Raw genomic sequence first — 15231 nt, 5'->3', positions numbered from 1 at the left:
GGGGACGTCATCCAACATTTTGCTGGGCAGGCCTACTAAGACGAGTAAATTTGGCTCCACCCATGACCACACCCACATTTTGGTGCATGGCCACACCCATTTTCCAGCAGGAGCGCCCAAAAGTGCCCTGGATGTCTTCGCATCCTAGCAACGCCGCTGTTTAGCAGAGATTTCTGTTTCTGCTGAGATTTGACCTGAGTTTGTGAGAAGGTTCTGGATGATAAGAGGTCCTGTAGTTGCGATTTGTCCCAGTCTGCACTGGGGGCTTAAATTGAAAATCATTATTGTTCTCAGCACCAGTGATGAGCGATATGTGTGATTACGATTTCACAAAATTCTGCATAATTTTTGTAATTACGACTGCATCTGTAATGGAAAAATCATAATCACTAAAAATTGTGCGAATTTTTGCGTAATTACAACCTTACACACATTTTCCGTAATTACAATCATTTTTGTAATTACGATTGTTTGAGACGAATTTCCATGTAGAACATGAAATTCCAATTTCACGTTACGTGTAATTTGATGTCAAACAAGGAATTACGATTTACGTTTTTGGTAATTTTCGTAATTTCGATACATTACAGAATAAAGACAGAAACATGAAATTCCGATTTAACACAAAATTACTCAATTAAGATTTTTCTGATTAATTACAATTAATTGCAAGTTTCGTGTTGTGATCACGAAAACGCATCATTTTGTCTCATCCCTGATGAACAAGTCTTTATCTTCCCAGGGAACTTCCTATAAAGGCGTGAGCGTTTCCTACGCCAAAAGACAACCAATACCGGTGCCGAAACTAGGAGAAGATGGCAACACTCTGCCCAGGCTGGAGAAGTATTACAAAGATGTCAAAGTGAGTGGAGACTGTTCTCCGATATGCTGATTAGTGATTTGCATGTGAATAATGAGTGGGCGTGGCTTTTCTTTATGTGTCCTCAGGCAGGGGAGAGCCTGGAGGCGGTGTATGCTGAGACAGAGACAGAGATGGTGGTTATGGAGGAGAGGAACCTCTTCTGTGGATCTTATAACGTTCTCATCCTCACAGGACAGTAAGTGCAAGGCAGCAATCTTTGAGTGCGTGTGTGAGTGTACACACCTTTATGTGCACATACATCTGGCCTGTAGATGGCACTGTTCTACTTGTATACCTGCATTAGATTATCTAGACTGCTGTGGGTCACTGGTTCCTGTTCTGCTTGACTGGAGACATGAAGAAAACAGGTGAATGCTGTAAATAAGCCCAGTTTCAGTAATTCTTCATCTGTGACTACTGAACACAACATTTTTTAAGTCCAGTTTATCGGGAGTCCTGACACCGAGATGCAGTCCAAATAAAAGTTAGTATTTACTCATTTAGAAGTACATGGTGGTGTATGGAAGACCAGCCCGTCCGCCTGCCAGGAGTGCGAGTATACAGGCAGACGCTGGGCGATCCCCGTGTCTCTGCTGTGGTTAAGGCCTCTGCCACTGGCACAGGTGACCTGGGTTCAAATCTCGGCTCTTCCTGTTCAGTAAGCCAGCACCTATTCAGTAAGGAGACCTTGGGCGAGACTTCTTAACATTGCTACTGCCTATAGAGCGCGTCCTAGTGACTGCAGCTCTGGTTTACACTGCTGCTGCTTAAAGAGTGCCCCCTAGTGACTGCAGCTCCGACCGAATGCTGCTACTGCCTATAGAGCGCCCCCTAGTGGCTGCAGCTCTTGCCTAACACTGCTACAGCCTATAGAGCGCGCCATAGTGGCTGCAGCTCTGGCCTAACACAGCTACTGCCTATAGAGCGCTCCCTAGTGGCTGCAGCTCTGGCCTAACGCTGCTACTGCCTATAGAGCGTCCCCTAGTGGCTGCAGCTCCGGCCTAACGCTGCTACTGCCTATAGAGCACCCCCTAGTGGCTGCAGCTCCGGCCTAACACTGCTACTGCCTATAGAGCGCGCCATTGTAGCTGCAGCTCTGGCCTAACACTGCTACTGCCTATAGAGCGCCCCCTAGTGGCTGCAGCTCTGGCCTAACACTGCTACTGCCTATAGAGCGCCCCCTAGTGGCTGCAGCTCAAGCAATTTGAGTCTGCCAGGAAAAAAAACGCAATTAAAATGTTCCTGGTCGCTCTCTACTTTGCCCCCCCCATCTTACCCTCACAATTTAATCACCCCAATCTTGTTATCAGTAACCCTAGCCTATAGCTGTCAATATATGCATTCACTTTTACTGACAGATTATTTCACTATGATTTGGATCTGGTGATTATCAACCACCCACATTGATCATATTTTCAATCAATCCGCGGCAAAAATGTATCAAAATTACGATCAAACAGTACATTGTTCAATTGGACACAGTGATATAGAGGCGGTAGATCGGAGGCCCGTAGTATTGCACTGAAACACAACTGTAATATGATTATTCTCTGGTGACATGCTGCTGCATTACGATTATTTTCATGGTGGGGGGGGGAGGCGCCACAGGTTTCCTGGAGTGACAAAATGGCCAGAGGCGCCCTTGCTGCCGTTTGTGGCCTCCTGCCATATGGGTAACACTCTCATACAGCTGCCAGTGCAGGCGACACAGGCTACCATAGACCCGGGGAGGCCACACACAGCAGGGATTGGGTGACTATTAACGGTACAATATTCCTTAGATGCGATCCTTGGATCAGATTTTACGATAGAATTGTACAGAAAACCACTCAGTATGTGGAGAAAAATCGATGTGAAACGATTCTATGGTCGACGGGAATACAGAATTTTGTTGGTCGGAATGCTGAATTTTATGATCGTATCTGAAGAGAGGATGTGCCCTAATCTGCCCGTTTATGGGAGCCATCGATAATTTCAATGATCGCATCTGAGGAAAATATTGCACCGTTCATCATGGACACCTTAAAGAGAACCCGAGGTGTGTTTAACCACATAACGACCGCCCCCAGCCGATGGGCGGCGGCAAAGTCCGGGCCCAAACGACCGCAATACGCCCATCGGCGGGGGCGGCATCAGCGGTGGCTGTGCGGCGATCGCGTCATCAATGACGCGATCGCCGCCGGCAATAGGCTCCGCCCACTCTGCACGGAAACCCGCCGGCCAATTAGCAGCGCCGGCGGGTTTCAAATGCGGCGATCCGGCCAATCAGAGGAGTATAATACACTTTGTTATTGTAACAAAGTGTATTATACTGGCTGCCTCCTCCGCTGATGGTCACTCGTCGTGCGACCATCAGAGAGGACGGCAGCCCTTACTGTGAGCATATCAACACCCGTTTTTACCCACACAGACCACCCGATCGCCCACCCCAGCCCTCAGAACCCCCCCTGCTCACCCCAGCACACCACATTTTGCACCCAAGCACCCCCATAAAACCCATCAATCACTCCCTGTCACTATCTAGGGACGCTATCCCCTAGGTTAGGTCCCTAACTGCCCCCTAGGGTCCCCTGATCACCCCCCCTACCCTCAGATCCCCCCCAGACCCCCCTCCCAGACCACCCCCCTGTATAGTGTATACAGCTATATAGCTGCCTTACCCACTGATCACCTGTCTATCACCCATCTATCACCTGTCTATCACCCCTTGTCACCACCACCCATCAGCGCAGACCCTAAACTGTCCCTTGGGGGCACCTGATCACCCACCCAGACCCTCAGATTGCCCTCAGACCCCCCCCTCCTGATAACCTCCCCAGTGCATTGTTTACATCTATTCTCCCCTGTAATCCCTCACTGATCTCCTATCGTCACCCCCTGTGTCTGCCACCCACCAGATCAGGACCCAGTCTGCCCCGTGCGGGCACCTAATCAACCCCCCACACCCTTAGATCGCCCTCAGCCCCCCCCCCCCCCCAATCACCTTCCCAGTGCATTGTATTTGATTGTGCTGCAATTGTATTTGATTGTGCTGACATTCAATTTCATTGTGCTGACATTCAATTTCATTGTGCTGTAATTGTATTTGATTGTCCCGTGATTTTTTTGATTGTCCCGTGATTGCCCTGTGATTGGCCTGTGATCGTCTTTGATTGTCCCGTGATCGGCTTTGATTGTCCCGTGATCGGCTTTGATTGTCCCGTGATCGGCTTTGATTGCCCTGTGATTGGCCTGTGATCGGCTTTGATTGTGTCGTGATTGGTTTGATTGCCCTGTGATTGGCCTGTGATTGGCCTGTGATTTGCTTTGATTGGCCTGTGATCGGCTTTGATTGTGTCGTGATTGGTTTGATTGCCCTGTGATTGACTTTGATTGTCCCGGGAATTGAGTGCCCTGTGATTGGCCTGCGATTGCCCTGTGATTGCCTTTGATTGTCCTGTGATTGTTTCTGATTGCCTCCGATTCCCCACTCGCCACCACCCCCCTGTCACTATCCAAGTGATCTAAAAACAGTGAAAACTGTCACTTTTTTAGTATCACTAGTGTTAGCAGTTAGGCCAGTTAGCTAGGCCCCTTTGTAAGTGTCAGTTAGTGCTCAGCCCACTGCACCACAGTCACTAATTAGCGTCATCACTGTCGCTAATCAACATTGGTACTATATAGTATCTGTAAGTGATCATTACTGATCGCAGTCAGATCTATTAGGGTCACTAGGATCCACAAAAAAAAACGCAGTGTTTGCCCGATCAGGCCTGATCGTTCGCCTGCACTTGCGTTCAGCCCGCCCCACCGCAGTGACAGAATTTTTTTTCTGATCACTGCAAAAAACACTGTACAATAGCTGTGGCACTGTAAACCTCAGTTTTGATTTATTTTTTTTATCAAAACTCAGTGAGCACAGCTTTCTACCTCTCAAATACTCCCTTTTGCTAGGTAGGTGCTCTTTTTTCTGCGTAGTCTCAGAGGAATACCCCCTAAATTTAGCAGCCCACCATGGCAAGAAAGGGGTATTCCGATGATGAGGTTCTCAGGTACATGGCCCAGTCGGATGAGGACGATTGGGACGCCTCATTCGACGAATCTTCCGGGTCAGAGTTTGAACCTGAATTGAGCAGTGGCTCACTGACCGATAGTGATGACGAGGTTGAGGTCCCGGCTAAAGCCAGGCGTACCACACCCCATGTTGTTGGACCGCAGGTGGCGCAGGATCAGCCTCAAGGGCAGCAGAGTGGTGTTCGTGCTGGTCTGAGATTTCATAGTGGGGCAGGCACCAGCAGCACAACATCTCCTGGACCTAGCACCAGTACTTCCGTAGACCCTGGTGAAGTGGCGAGCACCAGCATGGAAGATGAAACTGGTTCGGTGGCACGTGCAGTAAGATCCCAGTCGCAGCCACCAAGAAGACGGGCCCGTACTACCCCTAATTTACCAGAGGTGCTGGCAAACCCAAATTGGCAATCCCCTGATTCCGCCGCACCCGTACTTCCCCCTTTCACCGCCCAGTCTGGAGTCCAGGTGGAGACAGATAATCTAGGATCGGCCCTAGACTTTTTCTATCTGTTCTTCACCCAGGATCTCTTGGACTTAATTGTGGCAGAGACCAACCGTAAGGCCACACAATATATAACCGCCAATCCAGAAAAGTACCTTGCCCAGCCTTTTCGGTGGAAACCAGTCCAAGTTTCCGAAATGAAAATTTTTTTGGGCCTTATCCTTCACACGGGACTAGTAAAGCAGAATGTGTTGCGGTCTTATTGGTCTACGGACCCAGCACATCATGTTCCCCTGTACTCTGCTGCCATGTCCAGGACACGATTTGAGAACATCCTGAGCTTCCTGCACTTCAATGACAACGAAACCTGTCATCGAAGTGACCACCCTGCTTTTGACCGGCTCCACAAAATTCGACCCCTCATAGACCACCTGTCATCCAGATTTGCAGATGCTTATACCCCTGACCAGGACATCTGCGTAGACGAGTCCCTCATACGCTTTACCGGGCGCCTTCGCATCAAACAGTACATCCCAAACAAGCGCGCCCGGTATGGGGTGAAACTGTATAAGCTCTGTGAAAGGGCCACAGGCTATACATCTTATTTTAGGGTCTATGAGGGAAAAGACTCAAAATTGGAGCCGGTCGGATGCCCTGACTACCTGGGGAGCAGTGGAAAGGTTGTGTGGGACTTGGTGTCACCCTTGTTCCAGAAGGGGTACCATCTTTTTGTGGACAATTATTACACAAGTGTGGCCCTCTTTCAGCACTTAAAAATAGAAAAAATCCGATGCTGTGGCACCGTGCGGCCTAGTCGCCGGGGCTTCCCCCAACGGCTCATTACCACCAAACTTCAACGGGGGCAGAGGGCCGCCTTGTGTGCTGACGACCTGCTCGCGGTGAAATGGAAGGACAAGAGGGAGGTTTACTTCCTGTCCACCATTCACGCAGACACGACAGTTGAAATTCAACGGCGAACTAAGGTCATTGAAAAACCCCTTGTCGCCCACGAGTATAATACTAACATGGGAGGGGTGGACTTCAATGACCAGAGGTTAGCGCCCTATTTAGTTGCTCGAAAAACAAGACGCTGGTATAAAAAAGTGTCTTTTTACCTCATTCAATTGGCAATTTACAACAGCTTTGTTCTCTACAGTAAGGCTGGGAGAACTGGCTCGTTTATTCAATTTAATAAACAGATCGTGATGGAACTCCTGTATCCAGGAGGTGCCGTGGCCCAACCCCAAGATGCAACTAGCCGGCTACATGGAAGGCATTACGCCTATCCAATTCCGACTACCCCAGGTCAACGAATCCGAAGAAAACGCTGTCGTGTCTGCAGCAGGGCTGGAATAAGGCGTGACACCACTGTTTATTGTCCCACCTGTCCTGACCAGCCTGGCCTATGCCTAGGGGAGTGTTTTGAGAGGTACCACGAGCAGGTACACTATTAGAGAATAGGGAACTCCACACACAGCGGTAGGCACACAAGGGTCTCTCAGTGCTATTTCACACTGCTGCGATGCGTTAGGGCAAAATGCCTAGCAAAAGTCACACTTTGCGGTCCCCCCCTACGCCGGAAGTGCTTGACTTAACGCTAGTGCATGCCTACGTTACTGCGTGGCTTCTGTGGCAATATCGATCGGCGCGGAAGTCATGTTAGTCTATGGCGACGCAGTTCATTACTAGGCCGAATGCTACTCTTGTGGTATTGCCTGAAGGTCTGTTTTGGACGATACGGTGCGGCGGGCTCGACCCACCGGATATGTCAATATGCAGTGTGAAACCAAACATCGGGTTTCCAGAGACCCTAATACACAGGGCTGCCAGAAACCTCTCCTTTCACTTGGGACAAATTGCGGAATGTATTTCGCCACAACTCTGTGCGATTTGCACTTCGCACATTGTTCCATGGGGGAGGAGAGGTTTGTCCTCGGGAGGTAAGTTAAAAAAAAACAAAAAACAGGTAAGCAAAGAAGTTAATGTTTGGTTTGCAATGTTAAGTTTTTTATTAAAAAAGTTCAAAGGTTATTAATGTTAATGAAGTAATTGCTTTGCTGCTTGCTTGTTTTTTGGGTTTTTTTTTCTCTTTTTCCATCCAATAACCTTCCAGGTGGACCGAGCGAACGACTAACCAGCTGCAGTACTGATGGTGCATCCTGACAGAACGTTGCGCGTCTGTCAGCTTACACACAAGTCGGTGCATGCAGCGCTGCAGGACGAGATTTCTCCTCCGCAGTCAAAAAGATACGTTTGCCGAGGCATATGGGCCGAGGAGTGGTGTTGGGGATTCATATGCTTTGGCAAACACTTTGTATCAAAAAAGAACTCTGGCAATGATTTGTTCATCCACATCGATCGGTGTGAATGGATAAATCAGGTTTGCCAGGGCATACGAGCTGGTGGGTTTGGATTTTTGGGGCGGCAGCTCCTATGTCCTGGCAGACGCCTTCCCCTCCTTTTTGTATTGTTTTGTCTTTTTTTCTATCCAGACCGACCAATCAGCTGCAGCACTGATGGTGCATCCTGACAGAACATTGCGCGTCTGTCAGCTTACACACAAGTCGGTGCATGTAGCGCTGCAGGACGAGATTTCTCCTCCGCAGTCAAAAAGATACGTTTGCCGAGGCATATGGGCCGAGGAGTGGTGTTGGGGATTCATATGCTTTGGCAAACACTTTGTATCAAAAAAGAACTCTGGCAATGATTTGTTCATCCACATCGATCGGTGTGAATGGATAAATCAGGTTTGCCAGGGCATACGAGCTGGTGGGTTTGGATTTTTGGGGCGGCAGCTCCTATGTCCTGGCAGACGCCTTCCCCTCCTTTTTGTATTGTTTTGTCTTTTTTTCTATCCAGACCGACCAATCAGCTGCAGCACTGATGGTGCATCCTGACAGAACATTGCGCGTCTGTCAGCTTACACACAAGTCGGTGCATGTAGCGCTGCAGGACGAGATTTCTCCTCCGCAGTCAAAAAGATACGTTTGCCGAGGCATATGGGCCGAGGAGTGGTGTTGGGGATTCATATGCTTTGGCAAACACTTTGTATCAAAAAAGAACTCTGGCAATGATTTGTTCATCCACATCGATCAGTGTGAATGGATAAATCAGGTTTGCCAGGGCATACGAGCTGGTGGGTTTGGATTTTTGGGGCGGCAGCTCCTATGTCCTGGCAGACGCCTTCCTCCTCTTTTTTTTTTTTCAAAATTTTTTGGCATCCACATTGATTGATTGTTTGACGTTCATTTTTCCTTTCAGCCCACAGTGCATTACCCTTATGCCCAATATAAGGAGTATAGCAGAAACTCCTAATACTGGCCATACATGTAATGATTGCAGAGACCCTAAAATGCCAGGACAGACCCCACGAATGATGCCATTTTGGAAAGAGGACACCCCAAAGTATTCCGTGAGGTGCATGGTGAGTTCATAGAATGTTTTATTTTTTGTCACAAGTTAGCAGAAATTGTGGTTTTGTGTTTTTTTTTTTTTTTCACAAAATGTCATTTTCCGCTAACTTGTGACAAAAAATAAAATTTTCTATGAACTCACCATGGCCCTCATGGAATACCTTAGCGTGTATTCTTTCCAAAATGGGGTCATTTGTGGGGTTTGTTAACTGTCCTGGCAAGTGGGCGGGGTGCTAAATTTTGAGCACCCCTGTAAAGCCTAAAGGTACTCATTGGACTCTGGGCCCCTTAGCGCAGTTAGGGTGCAAAAAAGTGCCACACATGTGGTATCGCCGTACTCGGGAGAAGTAGTATAATGTGTTTTGGGGTGTATTTTTACACATACCTATGCTGGGTGGGAGAAATACCTCTGTAAATGACAATCTTTTGATTTTTTTACACACAATTGTCCATTTACAGAGTTATTTCTCCCACCCAGCATGGGTATGTGTAAAAATACACCCCAAAACACATTGTACTACTTCTCCCGAGTACGGCGATACCACATGTGTGGCACTTTTTTGCACCCTAACTGCGCTAAAGGGCCCAAAGTCCAATGAGTACCTTTAGGATTTCACAGGTAATTTTGCGGAATTTGATTTCCAGACTACTCCTCACGGTTTAGGGCCCCTAAAATGCCAGGGCAGTATAGGAACCCCACAAATGACCCCATTTTAGAAAGAAGACACCCCAAGGTATTCAGTTAGGAGTATGGGGAATTCATAGAAGATTTTATTTTTTTGTCACAAGTTAGCAGAAATTGATTTTAATTGTTTTTTTCCACAAAGTGTCATGTTCCGCTAACTTGTGACAAAAAATAAAATCTTCTATGAACTCACCATACTCCTAACGGAATACCTTGGGGTGTCTTCTTTCTAAAATGGGGTGATTTGTGGGGTTCCTATACTGCCCTGGCATTCTAGGGGCCCTAAACCGTGAGGAGTAGTCTTGAAACCAAATGTCGCAAAATGACCTGTGAAATCCTAAAGGTACTCATTGGACTTTGGGCCCTTTAGCGCAGTTAGGGTGCAAAAAAGTGCCACACATGTGGTATTGCCGTACTCGGGAGAAGTAGTATAATGTGTTTTGTGGTGTATTTTTACACATACCCATGCTGGGTGGGAGAAATACCTCTGTAAATGACAATCTTTTGATTTTTTTTACACACAATTGTCCATTTACAGAGTTATTTCTCCCACCCAGCATGGGTATGTGTAAAAATACACCCCAAAACACATTGTACTACTTCTCCCGAGTACGGCGATACCACATGTGTGGCACTTTTTTGCACCCTAACTGCGCTAAAGGGCCCAAAGTCCAATGAGTACCTTTAGGATTTCACAGGTAATTTTGCGGAATTTGATTTCCAGACTACTCCTCACGGTTTAGGGCCCCTAAAATGCCAGGGCAGTATAGGAACCCCACAAATGACCCCATTTTAGAAAGAAGACACCCCAAGGTATTCAGTTAGGAGTATGGGGAATTCATAGAAGATTTTATTTTTTTGTCACAAGTTAGCAGAAATTGATTTTAATTGTTTTTTTCCACAAAGTGTCATGTTCCGCTAACTTGTGACAAAAAATAAAATCTTCTATGAACTCACCATACTCCTAACGGAATACCTTGGGGTGTCTTCTTTCTAAAATGGGGTCATTTGTGGGGTTCCTATACTGCCCTGGCATTCTAGGGGCCCTAAACCGTGAGGAGTAGTCTTGAAACCAAATGTCGCAAAATGACCTGTGAAATCCTAAAGGTACTCATTGGACTTTGGGCCCTTTAGCGCAATTAGGGTGCAAAAAAGTGCCACACATGTGGTATTGCCGTACTCGGGAGAAGTAGTATAATGTGTTTTGTGGTGTATTTTTACACATACCCATGCTGGGTGGGAGAAATACCTCTGTAAATGACAATCTTTTGATTTTTTTACACACGATTGTCCATTTACAGAGTTATTTCTCCCACCCAGCATGGGTATGTGTAAAAATACACCCCAAAACACATTATACTACTTCTCCCGAGTACGGCAATACCACATGTGTGGCACTTTTTTGCACCCTAATTGCGCTAAAGGGCCCAAAGTCCAATGAGTACCTTTAGGATTTCACAGGTCATTTTGCGGAATTTGATTTCCAGACTACTCCTCACGGTTTAGGGCCCCTAAAATGCCAGGGCAGTATAGGAACCCCACAAATGACCCCATTTTAGAAAGAAGACACCCCAAGGTATTCAGTTAGGAGTATGGGGAATTCATAGAAGATTTTATTTTTTTGTCACAAGTTAGCAGAAATTGATTTTAATTGTTTTTTTCCACAAAGTGTCATGTTCCGCTAACTTGTGACAAAAAATAAAATCTTCTATGAACTCACCATACTCCTAACGGAATACCTTGGGGTGTCTTCTTTCTAAAATGGGGTCATTTGTGGGGTTCCTATACTGCCCTGGCATTCTAGGGGCCCTAAACCGTGAGGAGTAGTCTTGAAACCAAATGTCGCAAAATGACCTGTGAAATCCTAAAGGTACTCATTGGACTTTGGGCCCTTTAGCGCAGTTAGGGTGCAAAAAAGTGCCACACATGTGGTATTGCCGTACTCGGGAGAAGTAGTATAATGTGTTTTGTGGTGTATTTTTACACATACCCATGCTGGGTGGGAGAAATACCTCTGTAAATGACAATCTTTTGATTTTTTTACACACGATTGTCCATTTACAGAGTTATTTCTCCCACCCAGCATGGGTATGTGTAAAAATACACCCCAAAACACATTATACTACTTCTCCCGAGTACGGCAATACCACATGTGTGGCACTTTTTTGCACCCTAACTGCGCTAAAGGGCCCAAAGTCCAATGAGTACCTTTAGGATTTCACAGGTCATTTTGCGGAATTTGATTTCCAGACTACTCCTCGCGGTTTAGGGCCCCTAAAATGCCAGGGCAGTATAGGAACCCCACAAATGACCCCATTTTAGAAAGAAGACACCCCAAGGTATTCAGTTAGGAGTATGGGGAATTCATAGAAGATTTTATTTTTTTGTCACAAGTTAGCGGAAATTGATTTTAATTGTTTTTTTCCACAAAGTGTCATGTTCCGCTAACTTGTGACAAAAAATAAAATCTTCTATGAACTCACCATACTCCTAACGGAATACCTTGGGGTGTCTTCTTTCTAAAATGGGGTCATTTGTGGGGTTCCTATACTGCCCTGGCATTTTAGGGGCCCTAAACCGTGAGGAGTAGTCTTGAAACCAAATGTCGCAAAATGACCTGTGAAATCCTAAAGGTACTCATTGGACTTTGGGCCCCTTAGCGCAGTTAGGGTGCAAAAAAGTGCCACACATGTGGTATCGCCGTACTCGGGAGAAGTAGTATAATGTGTTTTGTGGTGTATTTTTACACATACCCATGCTGGGTGGGAGAAATAACTCTGTAAATGGACAATTGTGTGTAAAAAAATTAAAAAATTGTCATTTACAGAGATATTTCTCCCACCCAGCATGGGTATGTGTAAAAATACACCCCAAAACACATTATACTACTTCTCCTGAGTACGGCAATACCACATGTGTGGCACTTTTTTGCAGCCTAACTGCGCTAAGGGGTCCAAAGTCCAATGAGCACCTTTAGGCTTTACAGGGGTGCTTACAATTTAGCACCCCCAAAATGTCAGGACAGTTAACACACCCCACAAATGACCCCATTTTGAAAAGTAGACCCTTCAAGGTATTCAGAGAGGGGCATGGTTAGTCCGTGGCAGATTTCATTTTTTTTTGTCGCAAGTTAGAAGAAATGGAAACTTTTTTTTTTTTTTTGTCACAAAATGTCATTTTCCACTTACTTGTGACAAAAAATAATATCTTCTATGAACTCACTATGCCTCTCAGTGAATACTTTGGGATGTCTTCTTTCCAAAATGGGGTCATTTGGGGGGTATTTATACTATCCTGGAATTCTAGCCCCTCATGAAACATGACAGGGGGTCAGAAAAGTCATAGATGCTTGAAAATGGGAAAATTCACTTTTTGCACCATAGTTTGTAAACGCTATAACTTTTACCCAAACCAATAAATATACACTGAATGGGTTTTTTTTTATCCAAAACATGTTTGTCCACATTTTTCGCGCTGTATGTATACAGAAATTTTACTTTATTTGAAAAATGTCAGCACAGAAAGTGAAAAAAATCATTTTTTTGCCAAAATTCATGTCTTTTTTGATGAATATAATAAAAAGTAAAAATCGCAGGAGCAATCAAATAGCAGCAAAAGAAAGCTTTATTAGTGACAAGAAAAGGAGGTAAAATTCATTTAGGTGGTAGGTTGTATGAGCGAGCAATAAACCGTGAAAGCTGCAGTGGTCTGAATGGAGAAAAAGGCTCTGGTCCTTAAGGGGCGAAAAGACTGTGGTCCCGAAGTGGTTAAAGAATGTTATCTGCATACAGAGGCTGGATCTGCCTATACAGCCCAGCCTCTGTTGCTATCCCAAACCCCCCTAAGGTCCCCCTGCACTCTGCAATCCCTCATAAATCACAGTCGTGTTGTGAGTCTGTGTTTACATCTGTAGTGTCAGTCTCAGCTGCTCCCCCGCCTCCTGCATAGCTCCGGTCCCTGCCCCCGTCCCTTGCCTCCAATCAGCAGGGAGGAAAGGGATGCAGGCGGGGACTGGAGTTCTGCAGGAGGCGGGGAGAGCAGCAGACTGACACTATAGAGATAAACACAGCCAGCTCTGACAAGCTGTTTGTCAGCAGCGTGGCTGTGATTTATGAGGGATTGCAGAGTGCAGGGGGACCTTAGGGGGGTTTGGGATAGCAACAGAGGCTGGGCTGTATAGGCAGATCCAGCCTCTGTATGCAGATAATATTCTTCAAACCCACCTCAGGTTCTCTATAAGGGCTCTTGCACACTACATGCAATTCCATTTTTTTATCTGATCCGATAAGCGGAATCCAAAATCGGATCAGATTTAAAAAAAAATGGTATTCGCATGTAGTGTGCAAGAGGCCTAAGAGGGGCATGGGGGCTGGCGTCGGTAAACTCGCACTCACGGTAGTGTAAAGTTTACTACCTCTGGCACGCAGCAGACAGCAGGTGTACCAGGAAGTCCAGTTTATTTAAAGGGTACCAGAGTTAAAATCACCTACATCAGTGGAGGGAGCAGGAATATTCTGTGACCTCTCCTGGTGCTCACTGCTCCCCCTTCTACTCTCTGCCCCCGCATTATACCTAAATGCACCTCCGGCAGACTCTTGCCGGAGTCGGGCACTACTGCGCAGGCACTGGCCGGACTGCACGCATCCTATAGTGCGTCCGTGGCCAGGAGCACTGCGCGCATGTGTATGACCTCATACGCGCGATGTCATACGCATGCTTAGAGCGCTTCCGGCCACGGGACGTTAGTGCCCGACTTCAGGTAGAGGCTGCTGGAGGGGCATTGAGCTATGATGCGGGGGCACAGAGGAGAACGGGGGGAGCGGCAGGGTGGCCACTTGCAGAACCGCAAAAATGAGGACATCGTACTGAGCGTGCCAAAAGTGGGCATGGTCAAGCATAAAGTGGGTGTGGTCATGGGTGGGGCCAAATATACATGACCTTAGCAGTGGTGTAAATGGTCTGCCGGCGAAGTTTGAGTTCTGCCGTAGTGTAGCCCCCAAAAATAGATGTAATCTGACAGCATTTCACCAAAAAGACACGTAATCTGGTAAAAGTTCCTCCAAAATACAGATATTATGGCAGTGGTTCCCCCAAAATAGACAATGTGGCAGCAGCAGTTCCCCCCAACATACATATAATCTGGAAGCAGTTCCCCAAAATACGCAAAACCTGGCAGCGGATCACCCAAAATACACGTAACACCCAAAATACATATAAACTGGCAGCAGTGGTCCCCCAAACATACACAATCTGGTAGCAGTTCCCCAAAATCTGGCAGCAGCCGTGCCCCTAACATACATAATATGGCAGCGGTTCCCCATAAATACAGATAATCTGACAGCAGTTCCCCCAAAATAGGTACCCCCAGCACAGGTTGCCAGGTCTATAGGTGTCCCCAGTATAAGTAGTCATGAGTATAGTTGTCCCCAGAATAGGTAGCCAGGTGTATAATGTCCCCAGAATAGGTAGCCAGGTCTTTGGGTGTCCCCAGAGTAGTTAGCCAGGTCTATAGATGTCTCCGGCACAGATGGCCAGGTTTTTAGGTGTCCCCAGAATAGTTAGGCAGGTCTATAGGTGTCCCCAGTATATGTAGCCAGGTCTTTAGGTGCCCCCAGAATAGTTAGCCATGTGTATAGGTGTCTCCAGTACAGATAGCCAGGTGTATAGTGTCCCAAGTATATGTAGCCAGGTCTATGGGTGTCCCAAGTATATGTAGCCAGGTCTATCGGTGTCCCAAGTATATGTAGCCAGGTCTATCGGTGTCCCAAGTATATGTAGC

General features: G+C 46.6%; 1 protein-coding gene across 1 annotated transcript in view; it reads left to right on the top strand.

Annotated features, from left to right (window-relative positions):
- The window catches only part of LOC137541159 (F-box and WD repeat domain containing protein 10B-like), a 59681-nt gene that overhangs the window by 7502 nt on the left and 36948 nt on the right, over positions 1-15231 (top strand). Inside the window, exons 4-5 of the mRNA XM_068262318.1 lie at positions 743-862; positions 949-1058. Coding sequence (XP_068118419.1) covers positions 743-862; positions 949-1058 — 230 coding nt within the window. The remainder of the gene's footprint in view (positions 1-742; positions 863-948; positions 1059-15231) is intronic.

The sequence above is a fragment of the Hyperolius riggenbachi genome, chromosome 12 (assembly GCF_040937935.1).
Source record: "Hyperolius riggenbachi isolate aHypRig1 chromosome 12, aHypRig1.pri, whole genome shotgun sequence".
Lineage (NCBI taxonomy): Eukaryota > Metazoa > Chordata > Amphibia > Anura > Hyperoliidae > Hyperolius > Hyperolius riggenbachi.
The sequence above is the reverse complement of the archived record's forward strand: the minus strand, read 5'-3'. Positions and strand labels throughout refer to the sequence as shown.